This window comes from Pelodiscus sinensis, chromosome 2, assembly GCF_052426305.1.
Source record: "Pelodiscus sinensis isolate ZL-2025 chromosome 2, ASM5242630v1, whole genome shotgun sequence".
NCBI classification, from domain to species: Eukaryota; Metazoa; Chordata; order Testudines; family Trionychidae; genus Pelodiscus; species Pelodiscus sinensis.
Window position 1 is genome coordinate 1,934,759 of NC_143053.1, and position 23,354 is coordinate 1,958,112.

Here is a 23,354-nt window from a genome sequence, read left to right on the forward strand (position 1 = left end):
TTCCAGTCCTGCCCCCCAGTCAGGGCAGCATTCACCTTCCTTTGTTCCTCTCCATGGGGGGTGTCTGGCCACTGGTTCAACAAGTTTGGCACTACCTTTGCATAGTGAGGTTTTCCCTGCTGGGTCTTGCTCCAGACAGCAGGGGTCACCACAGCCCAGCAAGTACCCCCACTACGTCACAGTCATCTACTCTTGAACAGATTCCTTAGCCTCAAGTAGAATCTGATTCTAGTGACATGGGGAATTCTTAGTCTTGAGTGGTTTGGGTTTTTATTGGGTAGGTATCCATCAGCCTTTCTACTTCCTAATCAGACAGACAGGCATGACTTGCAAATACAGCCTGTGAGCTCATTGTTCACTGTAGAAAGCTTGTTGGGGATGCTAGCTAAGCTCTAGCACAGTAGACAGATTAATTGTTCATCATTTTCCGTTGGAGAAGCCACTGTGAGCTCTCATAGGATCCTAGAACCCCAGGGCGAGCAGAGACCTAAGGAAGCATCGAGTCCAGCCCCCCGCCCAAAGCAGGACCAACCCCAGATCAATCAGCCCAGCCAGGGCTTCGTCAGGCCAGAACTTAAACATCTCTAGGGATGGAGATTCTCCCCGCTCCCCAGGGAACCCAGCCCAGCGCTTCCCACCCGCCTAGGGAAAGAGTTTTTCCTAATCTCCAACCTAGATCTGCCCCACTGCAACTTGAGCCCATTGCTCCTCGTTCTGCCACCTGCCCCCACTGAGAACAGCCTCTCGCCATCCTCTGTGGAACCCCCTTCAGGGAGTTGCAGGCTGCTCTCAGATCCCCCCTCACTCTTCGCTTCTGCAGACTAAACAGACCCAAATCCCTCAGTCTCTCCTCATAGGTCATGTGCTCCAGCCCCCAAATCATTTTGGTTGCCCTCCGCTGGACCCTCTCCAATGCGTCCACATCCTTTGTGTAGTGGGGGGCCCAGAACTGGACACAGTACTCCAGATGTGGCCTCACCAGAGCTGAATTAAGGGAAACAATCACTTCTCTGGATCTGCTGGCAATGCTCCTCCTCATGCAACTTAATATGCCAGTAGCCTTCTTGGCTACAAGGGCGCCCAGTTGAGTTGTATCCAGCTTCTCATCCCCTGGAATCCCCAGGGCCTTTTCTGTTGAACTGCTGCAGGTATTCAGGAGGGACTAGGGTTTACTGCCAAGGTGTTCTCACAGGTCTCTGGCTCCATCGGTGGTGATAACCAGAAGGCTGCTTGCGTGTGCGCTCAGTGATGTGGGCTGTCGACTTGAGCACTTAGCTCCCACAGCAGACCCCAGGAGAGCCCCCAGAGACCACCAACCAGATAAGAATCAAAGGTGCCAGGCCAGGTTTATTGTAGAGTGAAGTCCAGTCATAGCTGTCAGTAGACTGTACTGAACCACTACACACATGTACCCCGTAGAAATGGACTGACTCAGTCAGTGGGAAATTTCCACTGCCCCCAGGTCATACAAAGACTGTGCCCCCAAGACACCACCTTACATACAGGTTTCAAACAACTCACCTCACTGCTGACATATCGGGATGCCACCCTCTGACACTACTTAAATACCACCCGTCGCCCTGTGCCTCGTGGTTTGATGGGATCGTCTCTATCCATCACGCTGTCATTTTAGACCCTTTCCTGAACCTGAGTCTGTATCTGTGGGGAGTGGGTACCAAGGTCTTTTTTAATGAGCTGGTGATACCATGTGCTTTCCACTTACGACCAGCACCAATGACTGTTCTCCACCTGGATCTAGTACCAGGCAGTGTTTTGCACCCTCAGACCTGTTTGTGCCCAGTTCTATGAGCAGGGGCCTGCCTCTGGCTCACAGCTTAGCTTTGCTTTGTGTTCGCCATGTTTTGTCCATTGTTAGCTAGGCCTCAGACCCGGCCTGTGCTACCTGGGCTTATGTTTTAGGCCTTCATCTTACTACAACTGCTGCTTAGCCAGTCGGTCCCCAGCCTGTACCAATGCTTGGGATTCTTCCCTCCCAAGGGCAGGACTCTGCACTTGTCCTTGTGGAACCTCATCAGATTTCTTGTGGCCCAATCCTCTGATCTGTCCAGGTCACTCTGGACCCTTCCCTGCCCTCCAGCGTATCTACCTCTCCCCCCAGCTTAGTGTCATCTGCACACTTGCTGAGGGTGCAACCCATCCCCTCATCCAGGTCATTCATACAGATGTTGAACAGAACCGGTCCTCAGGGCACTCCTCTGGAACCCGACCGCCAGCAGACATGGAGCCTGGGAGTGCGGGAAGCTAGCTAGTTCTCATGGGAAGTTGTCATTGATTCTGAAGCCATCTTCAAGGGGAAATGGTTTCCAAATAGTGTCCCTGCGGGTGCTCACCTCTAGGCGCCTGGGCATGCCCCGCACTTTGCTGGGACAGCGCTCGCGGCAGTGTCCGTTCGGCCCTCGTATGCGTGCTGCTCAGTTCAGCTGCACTGTGCTGTGTAACAGCACAGAGCTCGAGACTGTCCCCTCCTGAGATCCGTTCTTTCCCGTTCTGCTGGTTTCAAGCATTGCCTGCCATGCCAGCAGTCCCGGTGAATGACCGCCACTCCTGGCACATCCGTTGCCTCAGGTCTCACATTTCCCAAACGTGCCACTTCTGTCTGGCATTACAGATCAGAGCCAGACGGAAGTGGGAGATCGAGCTCTGGCTTTTCATGGTAGAAAGGTCACTGCGCCTGACCCCTGACCCTGGCCAGGGCACCCTCCCCCCGTGTGCCAGTCTCTACATAAGTCTTCTGCTTCCTCTGTCTCTGAGCCATGCTGCTGGAGAGTGTCTCAAGGGAAGACCCTAGGGTCCCAGAGACCATCTCTCAGGTTCTCCAGGTAGGAAATCTACCTCACAGTCAGCGTCTCTGATTGCCCCAGCCACGTTGTCACCCGCTGCTCTCCAGCCTGGCACTCGTGAGCTGTTTGATCCCTCATGGACCGAGGGCGCAGTTGAACGTCGGGGCTATAAATCCGTGGACTCACCGAGATCACTGGGACTGTTGACAGAGCGAGGTGGCCAGAAGGGTGCTGCTATTTCTTACCTGGTAGCGGAGAAGCCTCTGGGCTCCATCTGGGTTCCCCTCAGGGCGCTGGCGGTTCACGGTCCCACCGCCTCCTTCAGTCGCTGTCGTCAAGCTCAGGGTGAGACACTGTGCCGGCATGCTCAGTGCCACTGGAGGTTTGCTTTCCGAGATGCCTGGCTCAGCTCCAGTATGCTGTTGGTACCAAGGACCTGCAGATCTCTGCATGTTTGCCTCGTAGCAACAGTTTCACCCCCAGCTGCTGCTGCTTCTGTGATTTGCAAGAGGAAGATTCTGACGAAGATCCTGCCTCTGTTTCCCGAAGATCTGGGCAAGGTTCTCTCTCTGTCCCTGAAGAGACTCTTTGCTCTCCAGAGGTCTCTGAGGAGATTGGTACCACTCCTGAGAGACCGCCACAGCCACCCTCTTGCTGGTCTGAACTTCCATGGATGCCTCCAGCCCATAGGCACCACTTCCTTAGCCATACTGGGACCCTTGGGTGACCCATCACCAGCAATTCTCTAGGCCAGTAGTCCCCAACCTTTTGGGGCCGACGGGCGCCCGGGGCAGGGCCGCGCACACGCTGGGCGCCCGGGGGCGGTGCCGACGCCATCCATGCACCACACTGCTGGGGCCGGCGTCGCTCTTGTGTCGCATGCCCAGGTGTTGGGCTGCCCATATGCCCGGGGCCGACGCCGTTCCTGTGCTGCGTGCCCAGGGGCAGGGACGCCCATATGCCACGCGCCCAGGGGCCAGCACTGCCCATGCGCCACATGCCTGGGGGCGGGGCTGGGGCCGGCCCTGGTCACTCGGTGGGTGCACAGAAATGGCTTGGCGGGCGCCATGGTGCCCACCGGCACCACGTTGGGGACCACTGCTCTAGGCCCTTGTGCGCCGCCCTCACCCTCCCCGTCTAGGAGAGAGGAACCTCCGGCCAGTAGGTTCTTTGCGGAACAGGCAGCGAGGGCTCATGGAGACATCCACTGGTGAACACCTGTTCTTCATAGCGGGGTGAAGCGGTTCTGCTGCCTCCTCCATCCCTGGCAGACATTTTCCAGCAGATCTTGTCAGGAAAACCCTAATACTTGGTAGATCCCTTCTGCGGCGGTGGGAGAATCACATACGCTCCTTGAAATCCCTCCTGTGGTTTCCTCTGCCCACATTGCCTTGCCTGGTCAAACTTTGCAGCATCCGGTAGGGCCTTGTTATCCAACGTACGCTGGCCACAATTCTCCCTACGGGCAAGAATGGATGAGAGAGATTGCATTTCTTCTAAGCCTCAGAAATTGTATTCTCCCCCTCCTACCGCTTCTGTTGTCAACACAGCCACACGGGAGGCAGCACCATGCTAAACCCATGCCCTGTGACCAACGGAAGGCCAACTACTTCCCAGAAGATCTCTGCAAGACTCCGCTGCGGCTGCTGATACCGCCATCTGATGGGTTTGTTTCAGCAGTTGTTGTGAGGCCTCCTGGCTGCAGTTCAGGATTTCCAGGAGGTTGGTATTAAACTACTTGCTGACGATGGTTTGCAAGACGAGTCTGCACAAGGGAAAGGACTTGGGGGCACTTTGCGTTCTCTCAGGGTCTGTACCCTGCCCTCGAGGAAGAGTTTCATTAAGTCGGAGACAGAGCAGAGAACCACACGCCCGGTTCTCGAGCTCGCAGAGATCATACGAACCGCAACACAGAGACAGAGGCTCCCGGGGAAAAACGCCCATTTCACTTCAGCCTCAGACTGTCACCTCCAGACACCAGTTCTGCCGGGTTGCTGAGGGCCTGAATTACCATCCCCGTTCTTACCAGGTGCATCAGGCCCCCTGCCTTCCTCCCTGCTGCCTTTACCCCTTTTGTCAGGCCTGGCCGCCAGTCTCCACGGACACGTGGGGCCTGGAGATCATCACCATCCCCCCACTTTATTTCTTGATGCTGTCTGACCCCCCACACACACACTTATCGGATAGTCGAGTAGTCCCTCCCCTCTAGCAAAGGCAGCAAGGAGAGGGAGTAGGAGCCAGTGCTGCAAGGAGCTGGCTTAAAAGCCGTTTCCCCCCAGCACACACACTGCAGGGGGCAAGGGAGGCAGAGGGGTAGAGGGGATCAGGTGCAAACTGGGAATCAGCTGATTCCCAGCTTGTGTCCAGTCCCAGTCACTGCGCCTCTGCTTCTGAAATGTATTCAGAGCTGGCAGGCTCTTAATACATTTCAAAGGTTCGTGCACAGCCAGGAATCAGCTGCCCCGGCTCGCGTCGGGTTCCCCACCTCTGTGCTTCTGCTTTTTAAATGGAGATGATAAGAATTCACGAGGTTCGTTGACTATTCAGTTAACCGATACTTAGCACCCCTGCTGTGGAGGTGGCCCTGTGACGGCGCGTTGGGGTTCCCCGTCTCCTGCACCCCGAAATGGCACAAACAGACTGCACCAGCCAGTGGAATTGAGGGTGGTTTATTGCTCCTCCAGCACAGCGCAGCACAGATGTAGTCTGGTCACAGGAACTGGGCTAGGATGCCTCAGGCCCCCTTGAGATGGGGGAGACTGGGCCCCTAAACTCCAGCCCCTTCTCCTAGGCTCTCCTCCATGCCCTCCGACCGCCAACAACCAACTCACTAACTTCCAGCCCTGCCCCCCAGCCAAGGCAGCATTCCACCTTCCTTTGTTCCTCTCCATGGGGGGTGTCTGGCCACTGGTTTGCATAGTGACTCATCCTGTTTTGCTGGGTCGCGGTACCTCTGGTTCCCCCAGAGCCAGCAGCATAGAAACCAGCCAGGTACCCCCACTACGTCACAGTTCTCCCCCCTCCGAGAGCGAACTGAGCAGGGTCACTCCGCTCGTGACCTAGGGAAGTTCGGGTCCTCTGCGTGGGAACCCGCCCTGGGGACATGGGTGCTCCCCTTGACTCGGGCCGGCCGTGGCGAGGCCCCACATGAATTGGCTTCCCTCGGTCCACTCGCCGCCCCGCTCCAGGGCGACTGGCACAGGCCTGTCCTCGGGGGTCACACCCACCCTTCCACTGGCCTTGATCTCTGGCCAGGGTCTCTCGGGCTGGGGCCATGAGCCCAGCGAGCCTTCTCTGGACAGCCAGGGCAGCTTCCATCCCCGATGCTCCATCCAGGGAGGACTTCCCCTCCCATAACTCTCTCAGCAAGCCCAGAGGGCCCTCTATCTGGGGTAGAGACCCCCAAGCCGCTTTCCTACAGTCTTGGGCCTTCCCGCCCCTCTGGCAGGAGTCACAGGACCGGCAGTACCGCTGCACGGCTGTAAAGATTCCCGGCCAATAGAAGTGCTGGAGCAGCTTCAGCCGGGTGCTCCGGATCCCCCGGTGGCCCCCAACGGGGGAATCGTGGGCCAAATACAGCAGCTTGAGGCGATACTTTCGGGGGACGACCAGCTGCCGCTGGACCCCCCATGCCCTCGCCTTCCTGAGGGGAAGCCATTCACGGAACAGGAGTCCACGCCCCCGCAGGAATCTCTCCTGGCCACCTCTCCCCCGGGGCCGAGCTGCACGGAGGCCAGCCTGGTCCCTCAGCCTCTGCAAGGAGGGGTCTGCCTGCACCTCAGCCTGGAATTCAGCTGCTGAGGCAGGGATCGGGACCTGTCCCCCACCTCTGCCTAGGTCCGGAGTCCCAGCCTGGCTGGACCCCGTGTCCACAGGGATGGGACCCTGAGGACGCTGCCAGGAGTCCTTCCCTGGACCCACGTTGTCAGCCCCCCGCTGGCTCTGGCTCCGGGTAGTGACTAGAGCCCGCTGGGATTCATGGGGCCACTCCTCTAGGTCGTTCCCCATCAGCACCTCGGTGGGCAAGTGCGGGTGCACCCCCACTTCCTTGAGGCCTTCCTTCGCCCCCCATTTCAGATGCACCCTGGCTACAGGCACCTTAAACGGGGACCCGTCTATGCCCTTCAGGGTCAGCTGCGCGTGGGGTAGTATCCGCTCCGGGGCCACTATGTCGGATCGGGCCAGAGTCACCTCCGCCCCCTTGTCCCAGAAGCCCGTCACCTTCCTACCATCCACCTCCAGGGGTATGAGGCACTCGCTCCGCAGGGGCCGTCCTGCCCCCACACGGTAGACAGAGAAATCCGCCTCCTGAGAATCAGACCTCCCAGGGGAGGTGCACTGAGCATCCTTCCCCTCTCTCTGAGCTGAGGTTTGCCTGCCAGCCCCTGCCTCTGGGGCAGCCTGCCCTTCCTCCCGCCCCAGCCAGTTAACCCTGGAAAGTCCCCGGTCCTGGGACCTGGTGCACTGAGCCCTCTTGTGGCCTTTTTGCCCACAGCGATGGCAAGTTAGGCTTTGGGCTGTCTCTGTCCAGGCCCTGGCTGGTTCTCTGGGGCGCAGACGATCTGTTCCTTGGTCTCGCCCCGTAGTTGACTCCCTCCGTCGCTCAGCCGAGATCCGGTCTCTGCGCGGTTCCCTCTCTCTCCGGGACTCCCGTTCACACCCGGACCAGCTCTCCGTGAACTCATCCGCCAGTCTCCCGGCCTCCTGGGGGTTCTCTGGTCTCCGGTCCTTGAGCCACGGCCTCAGTTTGGGTGGGCACGCTTCATAGAACTGCTCCATCATGACCAGCTTGAGCAGCTCCTCTGCGGTCTGGGCTCCGACTCCAGACACCCACTTGCGGCAGTATTGCGCCAGGCGGGAGGCCAGGTCCACATAGGTCTCCCGTGGCCCTTTCTGTACCCCCCGGAACTTCTTCCTGTACATCTCGGGGGTCAGCCCGAACTTGTGCAGCAGGGCCTCCTTGACTCGGTTGTAATCCCCTGGCTGTAGGTCCTCCAGCTGTCTGAGCGCTCCGGCCGCCTCCTGGTTCAGTGCGGGGATGAGCTCCTGCAGCCAGTCAGCTGGGGGGACCCGTTGCAGTCCACAGGCCCTCTCAAAGGCACTGAGGAACCCGTCTATGTCACCCATGTCCTTCAGTTGGGCCACCACGAGCCTCTCCAAGCGTCTGGCAGTCCTGGGACCCTGGGGCCCATCCGCACTTGGCGCAGCCGGTGCCCCGCCGGTTCTCCGCTCTGCCATGGCCAGCTCATGCTGCCGCTGCCTCTCTCGATCTTGGCGGTCCTTCTCTCGATCTTGGCGCTCCTTCTCTCGGTCCTGGCGGTCCTTCTCTCGGTCCTCTACTTCCAATTCCCTGATCCGCAGCTGGATCTCCAGCCGCCGCAGCTCCGCTGGGCTGGCCCCTGCCCTAGATGGGCTACGGCTTGCAGGCCTCCTGGGAGACGCTGTCTCATCTCTCCGTTGGGTTCCAGCGCTCCTCCCCCTCTCTGAGCCTGACACACTCTCAGGGGGGGTCTGGCTGCTTCCCCTGGGGACAAGATCCTGGCCCTGTGGCTGGTCATTATCTTCCAGCTGGGCAATCAGCTGGGCCTTGGTTGCTTTCTGCACAGGCAAGCCCCTCTCTCTGCACAGCCCCACCAGCTCTGCCTTCAAGAGTTGGGCGTAGGCCATCTGCCCGCTGGGCCCCTCGGTGCAGACTCACCAGTCTAGTGCTGCAGCGCCCCACGATTCCCCGGAACTGCTTCGCTCTGCCTCAAGCACGCCTGGCTCCAGGGCTCTTGCTTCTACGGCGCCTTGTCGCTTGCCGCTGGGAGCTTCATCCACGGGGTGCAGTGCATCCCACTTCTGACACCAGTGTGACGGCGCGTTGGGGTTCCCCGTCTCCTGCACCCCGAAATGGCACAAACAGACTGCACCAGCCAGTGGAATTGAGGGTGGTTTATTGCTCCTCCAGCACAGCGCAGCACAGATGTAGTCTGGTCACAGGAACTGGGCTAGGATGCCTCAGGCCCCCTTGAGATGGGGGAGACTGGGCCCCTAAACTCCAGCCCCTTCTCCTAGGCTCTCCTCCATGCCCTCCGACCGCCAACAACCAACTCACTAACTTCCAGCCCTGCCCCCCAGCCAAGGCAGCATTCCACCTTCCTTTCTTCCTCTCCATGGGGGGTGTCTGGCCACTGGTTTGCATAGTGACTCATCCTGTTTTGCTGGGTCGTGGTACCCACGGCAGCCAGTGGGGGTTCCCCCAGAGCCAGCAGCATAGAAACCAGCCAGGTACCCCCACTACGTCACAGGCCCCCCCTGCAGGTTCGCATTTACCAAAATAACCACACTTGAACATCTCCAGTAGCCGCACACGTCCGTCCGCAGAGCAGGAATTCTGGTGCTCCCTTAGCTCAGGCGTTGTCTTCTGAACAGCGGCTTTCTGGCTGCACGTTCACGGGCAGCTCGGCACGCCGGGGGTCGCCTTCCCAAAGTAGGCTGCAGCTGAGCTTTCAAAAACCCACTTTGGCCCTAATGCAAAATGTAGAATTCATTGGTGCTCGTCTTGATTGAGTAGCAGCAAGGCTGCCTCCCAGTGCGCTACGGCACGGCCCTGTCCAACGTAGCGCACTCCAGACCGGCCCTCAAGCACTGTCTTTAGCTGTTGGGGTGTTTAGCGGCAGCTTCTGCTACAGACCACGTGAGGCTGCCAGTGCAGGGCCTTCGTGGGCGGCTCGGGACCGTTCACTCAGTCTCACTACGCTGCTTGCCACCCACCTCCACAGAAGAATCTCTCAACTGGTGGAAATGCCTCAGGGTATTTGTGCAGGACTCTTCCCCCCACCCTTCCCCAGGGGTTGTAACGGCGGATGCATCCATACGTGGGTGGGGAGTGCAGCTAGACACCCACCTGGCCCAGCACAGATGGATGCCTCACAACCTGCTCTGCACATCAACCCTCTGGAATTCCAGGCAACCAGGCACGCTGGTCTCCAGTGTCTGCCGCGAATTGGGGTGCACAGAGGGGCCCTGCTGGAGCATGTCGTGCATTTTCTGGAGCGATACCCCCATCCGCATCGAGGTTGTCAAGGTCTGGGACTGGTGCACACACAGGCAGGGTGTCGTCATGGCAGGTCCCCCTCCAGGAGTTCAGAACGTGAGCCTGGACTCTCAGCAGGCACGTTGGGAGTTCGATTCCATCACATTTCACCCATTGGCCAGCAAGGGGGCATCCCCCAAGTATGAGCAACGCACCCCGTCCAGCTCAAATGGTGGGTGGGTCACCAGTCCATGCGGGGGATGCCATTCGCTTCCGGTGATCGCTGGATCTACTGCACACGTTCCCCCACACTCCTATCCTAATCAGACAAAGCAGAATTGCTCTGAGTCCCAGCCTGGCCCACACAAACATGGTTTCCTTATGTGATACAGCCGGCCCTGTCCTGAGCTATCACTCTCCCGGTCGCTCCTCATCTCTTCCAGGAAGATCCTTCCCCCAGCCGTGTTCTTCACCTCAAAGCATTTCTGGCTAATGCTGCATGGGATTAGAGTCTATTCCAAGGAGGAAAGCAGAAAATCATCTACACTTACTTACAAAATGGTCGGGATTTGCTTGTTGGTACCTCAGACACATTCCACCAGCAACCTCATCGCTGCCGGGTATATTGGCTTGCATCCTAGAACTGAGAACCTCGTGGAAGATTACTCCATACACCCCCCCACTAACAATGATGGACGTCTCTGGGCTCAGTCTCTTTCTATCGGTCAAATATTTTAGTCCGATTCTTAAACGCTTTGCAAGGTCTCTGTTTGAACTGATGGCTACAGCATTTCAGGTAGGCTTTCTCTGGCCTTGAGAAGTCGGGAAGTAGAGGCCTTCGTTGCATAGCTCCCCTTTGCAGTAATCAAGACAAGGTCGTATTAAGACCACGCCCCAAGTATTTACCAGAAATATCTTCTGAGTTCCATATCAACCAACCCATTCACCTCCCGATCTTCCACGAGCCCTCTCCTGGGCTGAGAGGAGGCGCTTGATGACTGGAGGGCCTGGGCCTCCTCTCTGAAAGATTTAGCCCTGTTGAAGTTACTGGTCTCGATTAGACAGACCACAGGTCTCTCTCAAAGGCTTTCCAAGCGGCGACCTGGCTGCATTAGCAGCTGCTACCAGCCCTGTAATCTCCAAGCACCCTTGGACACGCGGCTTCACTCTGAGCTCTAGTTCCATTGGTGCAGCCTTTCTCAAAGACCCTCCCATCGTAGGGATACACACAGCTGTCCCTTGGGCCTCTGTCCCCACTTTGCGAGTCTCTCCCAGCCTGGCTTCGACGCTGCCCCTGGCGCGGCTGTGCTGTCTCCTCGACTGACGTTGACTCCGAAGATGCCCTCTTCTTTAAAGGAGCTGCTTGGAAGTCCCATCCCGTGGAGCACCCACAGGGACAGCACTGGAAGAGCAAGCTGTGGATTCACACGGATCTTTGAGATGTGCGTCCCTCCGGGTGCTCCACTGCCCACCCTCTTTTGCTCTGCTTGGGCGTGGTACGCTGCAGAGTCCCAGTGGAGAAGCGCTTTGTCCCCGCGGGGCTGGATAACAATAGCAGGGTGCGTGCCGAGCAGACGCAGCTGTAAGAAATCTCCAGGCAGAGATGCAGGGGCACAACCACCCCTAAGGTGGACACGCATGGGAGACCATCTCCGAGAATGTCCCTTGCTTCCCAGGGTAACTTTCTTCTGTAAAAGCAGCGAGGCGGCCTGGGGCCCCTAGACGAGCACGTTTATTAACTCAGTCTGTTAGCCTCTGAGGTGCATGGGACTCCAGGTGGTTGTTGCAGATGCAGACTAACACGCCTCTCCCTGTGCTGTTCCTCTGAGGCTTTGTTTTTGGGAGTCTCTTGGATGTGACCACAGGTAGATCGTGGATCTTTGCTCCCGGTACTCCCCTGCAGCAACTCTGATTTGAATCTCGTGATGGTGGAGACAGACTGTTCCTTCATGGCGTTTAGTCACTCGTCCGCCAGGAATTCTGACCTCTTGAGCTGAAATATCTAGGCTCGATCTCTATCTCAAGGGGACGCTTGTCATGCAGCTGACCTGTGAACCTTTGAAATACACGTGCTGGTTTTGCAGGAGACTTCTGCATTCTTCATCTCCCTTTCTGAAGACACAAAGCTGACTGCAGAAGGCGGCCGTGCTGTGCTTGTGGTTGCAGGTGTCCTAAGCCGGCCACTGTTGCACTGTAAGCGTTTGTGGGCTCACCTCTGTTCATCTTCTTCAGTGCCCCCGGAACGCTTGCTGTTTTATCGCGGAATTCTGGGTGCGGGGGAAATCCACCCGTTTGTAGCCCACAGAGCGAACTCAAGGGAGCACCTTGAGGGAGCGCTAGGCATGCGGGTAGGAATGCCAGGGTTACGGTCGGGGCAGGCTGCCTTTCAGAACTTCCGGTGTAACCGGCACTTGGCCCTCTTCCATAGGACTTACAGTACGAAGATGAGGAGATGACTCTTGAGGCCCCGTGCTCCAGTTTGCCTTCAGACCAGCCAGCCGTCTTCACCCTTGCACAGCAGCCCCTGCTGCCTGGCGTGAGGCTGTGTCTATATGGCAGAAAGCGAGAGGGAGGCGAGATCCAGTCACACTTGGAGAAGAAGCACAGAGGCAAAGCCATGGGACAAAGCCCAGGAGAGGAGCCTGCTGGGTCCCACCTGCCAAGGTAACTTCACAGAGACGAGGGATGTTTGTCGATTAATCAGCTAACCCAGTGGGTGATGGACTTTCCATCGAGTCCACAGTTGGTCGATAAGGGGGGCAGCTCTTGTACATTTCAAAGGGGGAGGTGCAGCAGTCAGGATACCTCTGCCTCCCCTGCGCCCCGGGGAGATGGTGCGGGGGGACGGGGGTGTGATGTAGTAGGGGTACTTGCTGGGCTGTGGTGACCCCTGCTGTCTGGAGCAAGACCCAGCAGGGAAAACCTCACTAGGCAGAGGTGATGCCAAACTTGTTGAACCAGACACCCCCCATGGAGAGGAACAAAGGAAGGGGGATGCTGCCCTGGCTGGGGGGCAGGGCTGGAAGAGGGTTAGGGAGTTGCTGTCTGGGAGCATGGAGGAGACAGCCTAGGGGAAGGGGCTGGAGTTTAGGGGCCCAGTCTCCCCCATCTCAAGGGGGCCTGAGGCATCCTAGCCCAGCTCTGTGACCAGATTCCATCTGTGCTGTGCTGTATCCTGGAGAGGCAATAAACTTCCTCTATTCCACCGGCTGGTGCAGTCTGTTTGAGCCATTTCGGGGTGCAGGAGACGGGGGACCCCCAACGCGCTGTCACAGGGGGGAACCAGCTTTTAAGCCAGCTCCCCACCACCACCGGCTCCTGCTCCCCCCTTGCTGCCTATCTCGGATAGAGCCAGCAGGGTGGGGGAGGAAGAGACTAGTTGAGTCATGACTCGACTACCCGATAAGCGTCGCCCCCATCCCTAGCAGAGCCCCCCCGGCTCCATTGCTCGGGGAGCAGTCGTTCTGGGAGAGGTCTCCCCAGCATCGGCAGATGTTGCAGCACACGTTACCCCCGCCCCCCCCGCCCCCACCTCGGCTACAGGGCTAATTCTTGACAGGCCCTGTCAGGAAATCACAGTTTTAGCAGCTATAAAATCTGTACGTGAATTTCAGCTCGGGGTGGAAATGCGCCCTGCAGAGTCCTAGCTCGGGGTGGGAATGCGCCCCGCAGAGTCCTAGCTCGGGGTGGGAATGCGCCCTGCAGAGTCCTAGCTCAGGGTGGGAATGCGCCCTGCAGGGTCCTAGCTCGGGGTGGGAATGCGCCCTGCAGAGTCCTAGCTCGGGGTGGGAATGCGCCCTGCAGGGTCCTAGCTCGGGGTGGGAATGCGCCCCGCAGAGTCCTAGCTCGGGGTGGAAATGCGCCCCGCAGAGTCCTAGCTCGGGGTGGGAATGCGCCCCGCAGAGTCCTAGCTCGGGGTGGGAATGCGCCCCGCAGAGTCCTAGCTCAGGGTGGGAATGCGCCCTGCAGAGTCCTAGCTCGGGGTGGAAATGCGCTCTGCAGGGTCCTAGCTCGGGGTGGAAATGCGCCCTGCAGAGTCCTAGCTCAGGGTGGGAATGCGCCCCGCAGAGTCCTAGCTCAGGGTGGGAATGCGCCCCGCAGAGTCCTAGCTCGGGGTGGGAATGCGCCCTGCGGAGTCCTAGCTCGGGGTGGGAATGCGCCCCGCAGAGTCCTAGCTCGGGGTGGGAATGCGCCCCGCAGAGTCCTAGCTCGGGGTGGGAATGCGCCCCGCAGAGTCCTAGCTCGGGGTGGAAATGCGCCCCGCAGAGTCCTAGCTCGGGGTGGGAATGCGCCCCGCAGAGTCCTAGCTCGGGGTGGGAATGCGCCCCGCAGAGTCCTAGCTCAGGGTGGGAATGCGCCCTGCAGAGTCCTAGCTCGGGGTGGAAATGCGCTCTGCAGGGTCCTAGCTCGGGGTGGGAATGCGCCCTGCAGGGTCCTAGCTCGGGGTGGAAATGCGCCCCGCAGGGTCCTAGCTCGGGGTGGGAATGCGCCCTGCAGAGTCCTAGCTCGGGGTGGGAATGCGCCCTGCAGAGTCCTAGCTCGGGGTGGGAATGCGCCCTGCAGAGTCCTAGCTCGGGGTGGAAATGCGCCCCGCAGAGTCCTAGCTCGGGGTGGGAATGCGCCCCGCAGAGTCCTAGCTCGGGGTGGAAATGCGCCCCGCAGAGTCCTAGCTCGGGGTGGAAATGCGCCCTGCAGAGTCCTAGCTCGGGGTAGAAATGCGCCCTGCAGAGTCCTAGCTCGGGGTGGGAATGCGCCCTGCAGAGTCCTAGCTCGGGGTGGGAATGCGCCCTGCAGAGTCCTAGCTCGGGGTGGAAATGCGCCCTGCAGAGTCCTAGCTCAGGGTGGAAATGCGCCCTGCAGAGTCCTAGCTCGGGGTGGGAATGCGCCCTGCAGAGTCCTAGCTCGGGGTGGAAATGCGCCCTGCAGAGTCCTAGCTCGGGGTGGGAATGCGCCCTGCAGAGTCCTAGCTCGGGGTGGGAATGCGCCCTGCAGAGTCCTAGCTCGGGGTGGGAATGCGCCCTGCAGAGTCCTAGCTCGGGGTGGAAATGCGCCCCGCAGAGTCCTAGCTCGGGGTGGGAATGCGCCCCGCAGAGTCCTAGCTCGGGGTGGGAATGCGCCCCGCAGAGTCCTAGCTCGGGGTGGGAATGCGCCCTGCAGAGTCCTAGCTCGGGGTGGAAATGCGCTCTGCAGGGTCCTAGCTCGGGGTGGGAATGCGCCCTGCAGAGTCCTAGCTCGGGGTGGGAATGCGCTCTGCAGGGTCCTAGCTCGGGGTGGAAATGCGCCCCGCAGAGTCCTAGCTCGGGGTGGGAATGCGCCCTACAGAGTCCTAGCTCGGGGTGGGAATGCGCCCTGCAGAGTCCTAGCTCGGGGTAGAAATGCGCCCTGCAGAGTCCTAGCTCGGGGTGGGAATGCGCCCTGCAGAGTCCTAGCTCGGGGTGGGAATGCGCCCTGCAGAGTCCTAGCTCGGGGTGGGAATGCGCCCTGCAGAGTCCTAGCTCGGGGTGGGAATGCGCCCTGCAGAGTCCTAGCTCGGGGTGGAAATGCGCCCTGCAGAGTCCTAGCTCGGGGTGGAAATGCGCCCTGCAGAGTCCTAGCTCGGGGTGGAAATGCGCCCTGCAGAGTCCTAGCTCGGGGTGGGAATGCGCCCTGCAGAGTCCTAGCTCGGGGTGGGAATGCGCCCCGCAGAGTCCTAGCTCGGGGTGGGAATGCGCCCCGCAGAGTCCTAGCTCGGGGTGGGAATGCGCCCCGCAGAGTCCTAGCTCGGGGTGGAAATGCGCCCTGCAGAGTCCTAGCTCGGGGTAGAAATGCGCCCTGCAGAGTCCTAGCTCGGGGTGGGAATGCGCCCTGCAGAGTCCTAGCTCGGGGTGGGAATGCGCCCTGCAGAGTCCTAGCTCAGGGTGGGAATGCGCCCTGCAGAGTCCTAGCTCAGGGTGGAAATGCGCCCTGCAGAGTCCTAGCTCAGGGTGGAAATGCGCCCTGCAGAGTCCTAGCTCAGGGTAGAAATGCGCCCTGCAGAGTCCTAGCTCGGGGTGGAAATGCGCCTTGCAGAGTCCTAGCTCAGGGTAGAAATGCGCCCTGCAGAGTCCTAGCTCAGGGTGGAAATGCGCCCTGCAGAGTCCTAGCTCGGGGTGGAAATGCGCCTTGCAGAGTCCTAGCTCAGGGTAGAAATGCGCCCTGCAGAGTCCTAGCTCAGGGTGGAAATGCGCCCCGCAGAGTCCTAGCTCGGGGTGGAAATGCGCCTTGCAGAGTCCTAGCTCGGGGTGGAAATGCGCCCTGCAGAGTCCTAGCTCGGGGTGGGAATGCGCCCTGCAGAGTCCTAGCTCGGGGTAGAAATGCGCCCTGCAGAGTCCTAGCTCGGGGTGGAAATGCGCCCTGCAGAGTCCTAGCTCGGGGTGGAAATGCGCCCTGCAGAGTCCTAGCTCGGGGTGGAAATGCGCCCTGCAGAGTCCTAGCTCGGGGTGGGAATGCGCCCTGCAGAGTCCTAGCTCGGGGTGGGAATGCGCCCTGCAGAGTCCTAGCTCGGGGTGGGAATGCGCCCTGCAGAGTCCTAGCTCGGGGTGGGAATGCGCCCTGCAGAGTCCTAGCTCGGGGTGGAAATGCGCCCTGCAGAGTCCTAGCTCGGGGTGGGAATGCGCCCTGCAGAGTCCTAGCTCGGGGTGGGAATGCGCCCTGCAGAGTCCTAGCTCGGGGTGGAAATGCGCCCTGCAGAGTCCTAGCTCGGGGTGGGAATGCGCCCTGCAGAGTCCTAGCTCGGGGTGGGAATGCGCCCTGCAGAGTCCTAGCTCGGGGTGGAAATGCGCCCTGCAGAGTCCTAGCTCGGGGTGGAAATGCGCCCTGCAGAGTCCTAGCTCGGGGTGGGAATGCGCCCTGCAGAGTCCTAGCTCGGGGTGGGAATGCGCCCTGCAGAGTCCTAGCTCGGGGTGGGAATGCGCCCTGCAGAGTCCTAGCTCGGGGTGGAAATGCGCCCTGCAGAGTCCTAGCTCGGGGTGGAAATGCGCCTTGCAGAGTCCTAGCTCGGGGTGGAAATGCGCCTTGCAGAGTCCTAGCTCGGGGTGGAAATGCGCCCTGCAGAGTCCTAGCTTGGGGTGGAAATGCGCCCTGCAGAGTCCTAGCTCGGGGTGGGAATGCGCCCTGCAGAGTCCTAGCTCGGGGTGGGAATGCGCCCTGCAGAGTCCTAGCTCGGGGTAGGAATGCGCCCTGCAGAGTCCTAGCTCGGGGTGGAAATGCGCCCTGCAGAGTCCTAGCTCGGGGTGGAAATGCGCCCTGCAGAGTCCTAGCTCGGGGTGGAAATGCGCCTTGCAGAGTCCTAGCTCGGGGTGGGAATGCGCCCCGCAGAGTCCTAGCTCGGGGTGGGAATGCGCCCTGCAGAGTCCTAGCTCGGGGTGGAAATGCGCCTTGCAGAGTCCTAGCTCGGGGTGGGAATGCGCCCTGCAGAGTCCTAGCTCGGGGTAGAAATGCGCCCTGCAGAGTCCTAGCTCGGGGTGGAAATGCGCCCTGCAGAGTCCTAGCTCGGGGTGGAAATGCGCCCTGCAGAGTCCTAGCTCGGGGTGGAAATGCGCCTTGCAGAGTCCTAGCTCGGGGTGGGAATGCGCCCTGCAGAGTCCTAGCTCGGGGTGGAAATGCGCCCTGCAGAGTCCTAGCTCGGGGTGGAAATGCGCCCTGCAGAGTCCTAGCTCGGGGTGGGAATGCGCCTTGCAGAGTCCTAGCTCGGGGTGGAAATGCGCCCTGCAGAGTCCTAGCTCGGGGTGGGAATGCGCCTTGCAGAGTCCTAGCTCGGGGTGGAAATGCGCCCTGCAGAGTCCTAGCTCGGGGTGGAAATGCGCCCTGCAGAGTCCTAGCTCGGGGTGGGAATGCGCCTTGCAGAGTCCTAGCTCGGGATGGAAATGCGCCCTGCAGAGTCCTAGCTCGGGGTAGAAATGCGCCCTGCAGAGTCCTAGCTCGGGGTGGGAATGCGCCCTGCAGGGTCCTAGCTCGGGGTGGGAATGCGCCCTGCAGGGTCCTAGCTCGGGGTGGGAATGCGCCCTGCAGGGTCCTAGCTCGGGGTAGAAATGCGCCCTGCAGAGTCCTAGCTCGGGGTAGAAATGCGCCCCGCAGAGTCCTAGCTCGGGGTGGGAATGCGCCCTGCAGAGTCCTAGCTCGGGGTGGAAATGCGCCTTGCAGAGTCCTAGCTCGGGGTGGGAATGCGCCCTGCAGAGTCCTAGCTCGGGGTAGAAATGCGCCCTGCAGAGTCCTAGCTCGGGGTGGAAATGCGCCCTGCAGAGTCCTAGCTCGGGGTGGGAATGCGCCCTGCAGAGTCCTAGCTCGGGGTGGGAATGCGCCCTGCAGAGTCCTAGCTCGGGGTGGAAATGCGCCCTGCAGAGTCCTAGCTCGGGGTAGAAATGCGCCCTGCAGAGTCCTAGCTCGGGGTAGAAATGCGCCCCGCAGAGTCCTAGCTCGGGGTGGGAATGCGCCCCGCAGAGTCCTAGCTCGGGGTGGAAATGCGCCTTGCAGAGTCCTAGCTCGGGGTGGGAATGCGCCCTGCAGAGTCCTAGCTCGGGGTAGAAATGCGCCCTGCAGAGTCCTAGCTCGGGGTGGAAATGCGCCCTGCAGAGTCCTAGCTCGGGGTGGAAATGCGCCCTGCAGAGTCCTAGCTCGGGGTGGAAATGCGCCCTGCAGAGTCCTAGCTCGGGGTGGAAATGCGCCCTGCAGAGTCCTAGCTCGGGGTGGAAATGCGCCCTGCAGAGTCCTAGCTCGGGGTGGAAATGCGCCCTGCAGAGTCCTAGCTCGGGGTGGAAATGCGCCCTGCAGAGTCCTAGCTCGGGGTGGGAATGCGCCTTGCAGAGTCCTAGCTCGGGGTGGAAATGCGCCCTGCAGAGTCCTAGCTCGGGGTGGAAATGCGCCCTACAGAGTCCTAGCTCGGGGTGGGAATGCGCCCTGCAGAGTCCTAGCTCGGGGTGGGAATGCGCCCTGCAGAGTCCTAGCTCGGGGTGGAAATGCGCCCTGCAGAGTCCTAGCTCGGGGTGGAAATGCGCCCCGCAGAGTCCTAGCTCGGGGTGGGAATGCGCCTTGCAGAGTCCTAGCTCGGGGTGGAAATGCGCCCTGCAGAGTCCTAGCTCGGGGTGGAAATGCGCCCTGCAGAGTCCTAGCTCGGGGTGGGAATGCGCCTTGCAGAGTCCTAGCTCGGGGTGGAAATGCGCCCTGCAGAGTCCTAGCTCGGGGTGGAAATGCGCCCTACAGAGTCCTAGCTCGGGGTGGGAATGCGCCCTGCAGAGTCCTAGCTCGGGGTGGGAATGCGCCCTGCAGAGTCCTAGCTCGGGGTGGAAATGCGCCCTGCAGAGTCCTAGCTCGGGGTGGAAATGCGCCCCGCAGAGTCCTAGCTCGGGGTGGGAATGCGCCTTGCAGAGTCCTAGCTCGGGGTGGAAATGCGCCCTGCAGAGTCCTAGCTCGGGGTAGAAATGCGCCCTGCAGAGTCCTAGCTCGGGGTGGAAATGCGCCCTGCAGAGTCCTAGCTCGGGGTAGAAATGCGCCCTGCAGAGTCCTAGCTCGGGGTGGGAATGCGCCCTGCAGGGTCCTAGCTCGGGGTAGAAATGCGCCCTGCAGAGTCCTAGCTCGGGGTAGAAATGCGCCCTGCAGAGTCCTAGCTCGGGGTAGAAATGCGCCCTGCAGAGTCCTAGCTCGGGGTGGAAATGCGCCCTGCAGAGTCCTAGCTCGGGGTGGGAATGCGCCTTGCAGAGTCCTAGCTCGGGGTGGAAATGCGCCCTGCAGAGTCCTAGCTCGGGGTGGGAATGCGCCTTGCAGAGTCCTAGCTCGGGGTGGAAATGCGCCCTGCAGAGTCCTAGCTCGGGGTGGAAATGCGCCCTGCAGAGTCCTAGCTCGGGGTGGGAATGCGCCTTGCAGAGTCCTAGCTCGGGATGGAAATGCGCCCTGCAGAGTCCTAGCTCGGGGTAGAAATGCGCCCTGCAGAGTCCTAGCTCGGGGTGGGAATGCGCCCTGCAGGGTCCTAGCTCGGGGTGGGAATGCGCCCTGCAGGGTCCTAGCTCGGGGTGGGAATGCGCCCTGCAGGGTCCTAGCTCGGGGTAGAAATGCGCCCTGCAGAGTCCTAGCTCGGGGTAGAAATGCGCCCCGCAGAGTCCTAGCTCGGGGTGGGAATGCGCCCTGCAGAGTCCTAGCTCGGGGTGGAAATGCGCCTTGCAGAGTCCTAGCTCGGGGTGGGAATGCGCCCTGCAGAGTCCTAGCTCGGGGTAGAAATGCGCCCTGCAGAGTCCTAGCTCGGGGTGGAAATGCGCCCTGCAGAGTCCTAGCTCGGGGTGGGAATGCGCCCTGCAGAGTCCTAGCTCGGGGTGGGAATGCGCCCTGCAGAGTCCTAGCTCGGGGTGGAAATGCGCCCTGCAGAGTCCTAGCTCGGGGTAGAAATGCGCCCTGCAGAGTCCTAGCTCGGGGTAGAAATGCGCCCCGCAGAGTCCTAGCTCGGGGTGGGAATGCGCCCCGCAGAGTCCTAGCTCGGGGTGGAAATGCGCCTTGCAGAGTCCTAGCTCGGGGTGGGAATGCGCCCTGCAGAGTCCTAGCTCGGGGTAGAAATGCGCCCTGCAGAGTCCTAGCTCGGGGTGGAAATGCGCCCTGCAGAGTCCTAGCTCGGGGTGGAAATGCGCCCTGCAGAGTCCTAGCTCGGGGTGGAAATGCGCCCTGCAGAGTCCTAGCTCGGGGTGGAAATGCGCCCTGCAGAGTCCTAGCTCGGGGTGGAAATGCGCCCTGCAGAGTCCTAGCTCGGGGTGGAAATGCGCCCTGCAGAGTCCTAGCTCGGGGTGGAAATGCGCCCTGCAGAGTCCTAGCTCGGGGTGGGAATGCGCCTTGCAGAGTCCTAGCTCGGGGTGGAAATGCGCCCTGCAGAGTCCTAGCTCGGGGTGGAAATGCGCCCTACAGAGTCCTAGCTCGGGGTGGGAATGCGCCCTGCAGAGTCCTAGCTCGGGGTGGGAATGCGCCCTGCAGAGTCCTAGCTCGGGGTGGAAATGCGCCCTGCAGAGTCCTAGCTCGGGGTGGAAATGCGCCCCGCAGAGTCCTAGCTCGGGGTGGGAATGCGCCTTGCAGAGTCCTAGCTCGGGGTGGAAATGCGCCCTGCAGAGTCCTAGCTCGGGGTGGAAATGCGCCCTGCAGAGTCCTAGCTCGGGGTGGGAATGCGCCTTGCAGAGTCCTAGCTCGGGGTGGAAATGCGCCCTGCAGAGTCCTAGCTCGGGGTGGAAATGCGCCCTACAGAGTCCTAGCTCGGGGTGGGAATGCGCCCTGCAGAGTCCTAGCTCGGGGTGGGAATGCGCCCTGCAGAGTCCTAGCTCGGGGTGGAAATGCGCCCTGCAGAGTCCTAGCTCGGGGTGGAAATGCGCCCCGCAGAGTCCTAGCTCGGGGTGGGAATGCGCCTTGCAGAGTCCTAGCTCGGGGTGGAAATGCGCCCTGCAGAGTCCTAGCTCGGGGTAGAAATGCGCCCTGCAGAGTCCTAGCTCGGGGTGGAAATGCGCCCTGCAGAGTCCTAGCTCGGGGTAGAAATGCGCCCTGCAGAGTCCTAGCTCGGGGTGGGAATGCGCCCTGCAGGGTCCTAGCTCGGGGTAGAAATGCGCCCTGCAGAGTCCTAGCTCGGGGTAGAAATGCGCCCTGCAGAGTCCTAGCTCGGGGTAGAAATGCGCCCTGCAGAGTCCTAGCTCGGGGTAGAAATGCGCCCTGCAGAGTCCTAGCTCGGGGTGGGAATGCGCCCTGCAGGGTCCTAGCTCGGGGTGGAAATGCGCCTTGCAGAGTCCTAGCTCGGGGTAGGAATGCGCCCTGCAGAGTCCTAGCTCGGGGTGGGAATGCGCCCTGCAGAGTCCTAGCTCGGGGTAGAAATGCGCCTTGCAGAGTCCTAGCTCGGGGTAGAAATGCGCCTTGCAGAGTCCTAGCTCGGGGTGGGAATGCGCCCTGCAGGGTCCTAGCTCGGGGTGGAAATGCGCCTTGCAGAGTCCTAGCTCGGGGTAGAAATGCGCCCTGCAGAGTCCTAGCTCGGGGTGGGAATGCGCCCTGCAGAGTCCTAGCTCGGGGTAGAAATGCGCCTTGCAGAGTCCTAGCTCGGGGTAGAAATGCGCCTTGCAGAGTCCTAGCTCGGGGTAGAAATGCGCCTTGCAGAGTCCTAGCTCGGGGTGGGAATGCGCCCCGCAGAGTCCTAGCTCGGGGTGGGAATGCGCCCCGCAGAGTCCTAGCTCGGGGTGGAAATGCGCCCCGCAGAGTCCTAGCTCGGGGTGGGAATGCGCCCCGCAGAGTCCTAGCTCGGGGTGGGAATGCGCCCCGCAGAGTCCTAGCTCGGGGTGGAAATGCGCCCTGCAGAGTCCTAGCTCGGGGTGGGAATGCGCCCTGCAGGGTCCTAGCTCGGGGTGGGAATGCGCCCTGCAGGGTCCTAGCTCGGGGTGGGAATGCGCCCCGCAGAGTCCTAGCTCGGGGTGGGAATGCGCCCCGCAGAGTCCTAGCTCGGGGTGGGAATGCGCCCCGCAGAGTCCTAGCTCGGGGTGGGAATGCGCCCTGCAGAGTCCTAGCTCGGGGTGGGAATGCGCCCTGCAGAGTCCTAGCTCGGGGTGGGAATGCGCCTTGCAGAGTCCTAGCTCGGGGTGGAAATGCGCCCTGCAGAGTCCTAGCTCGGGGTGGAAATGCGCCCTGCAGAGTCCTAGCTCGGGGTGGGAATGCGCCTTGCAGAGTCCTAGCTCGGGGTGGGAATGCGCCCTGCAGAGTCCTAGCTCGGGGTGGAAATGCGCCCTGCAGAGTCCTAGCTCGGGGTGGAAATGCGCCCTGCAGAGTCCTAGCTCGGGGTGGGAATGCGCCCTGCAGAGTCCTAGCTCGGGGTGGGAATGCGCCCTGCAGAGTCCTAGCTCGGGGTGGGAATGCGCCTTGCAGAGTCCTAGCTCGGGGTGGGAATGCGCCCCGCAGAGTCCTACCTCGGGGTGGGAATGCGCCCCGCAGAGTCCTACCTCGGGGTGGGAATGCGCCCCGCAGAGTCCTAGCTCGGGGTGGAAATGCGCCCTGCAGAGTCCTAGCTCGGGGTGGAAATGCGCCCTGCAGAGTCCTAGCTCAGGGTGGGAATGCGCCCTGCAGGGTCCTAGCTCGGGGTGGGAATGCGCCCTGCAGGGTCCTAGCTCGGGGTAGAAATGCGCCCTGCAGAGTCCTAGCTCGGGGTAGAAATGCGCCCTGCAGAGTCCTAGCTCGGGGTAGAAATGCGCCCTGCAGAGTCCTAGCTCGGGGTAGAAATGCGCCCTGCAGGGTCCTAGCTCGGGATGGAAATGCGCCCTGCAGAGTCCTAGCTCGGGGTAGAAATGCGCCCTGCAGAGTCCTAGCTCGGGGTGGGAATGCGCCCTGCAGGGTCCTAGCTCGGGGTGGGAATGCGCCCTGCAGGGTCCTAGCTCGGGGTAGAAATGCGCCCTGCAGAGTCCTAGCTCGGGGTAGAAATGCGCCCCGCAGAGTCCTAGCTCGGGGTGGGAATGCGCCCTGCAGAGTCCTAGCTCGGGGTGGAAATGCGCCTTGCAGAGTCCTAGCTCGGGGTGGGAATGCGCCCT

At 60.9% G+C, this 23,354-nt stretch overlaps 1 protein-coding gene across 3 annotated transcripts in view; it reads left to right on the plus strand.

The window, feature by feature from the left end:
- LOC102447370 (uncharacterized) overlaps positions 1-23,354 on the plus strand; it is a 106,548-nt gene that overhangs the window by 64,079 nt on the left and 19,115 nt on the right. For 2 of the 3 annotated variants that reach the window (XM_089776083.1, XM_089776084.1), the window contains one exon: positions 12,248-12,483. The exons of the other annotated variant lie outside the window; for it this stretch is intronic. In XM_089776083.1, the coding sequence (XP_089632209.1) occupies positions 12,248-12,483 (236 nt within the window). The remainder of the gene's footprint in view (positions 1-12,247; positions 12,484-23,354) is intronic. 3 annotated transcript variants of the gene reach the window in all.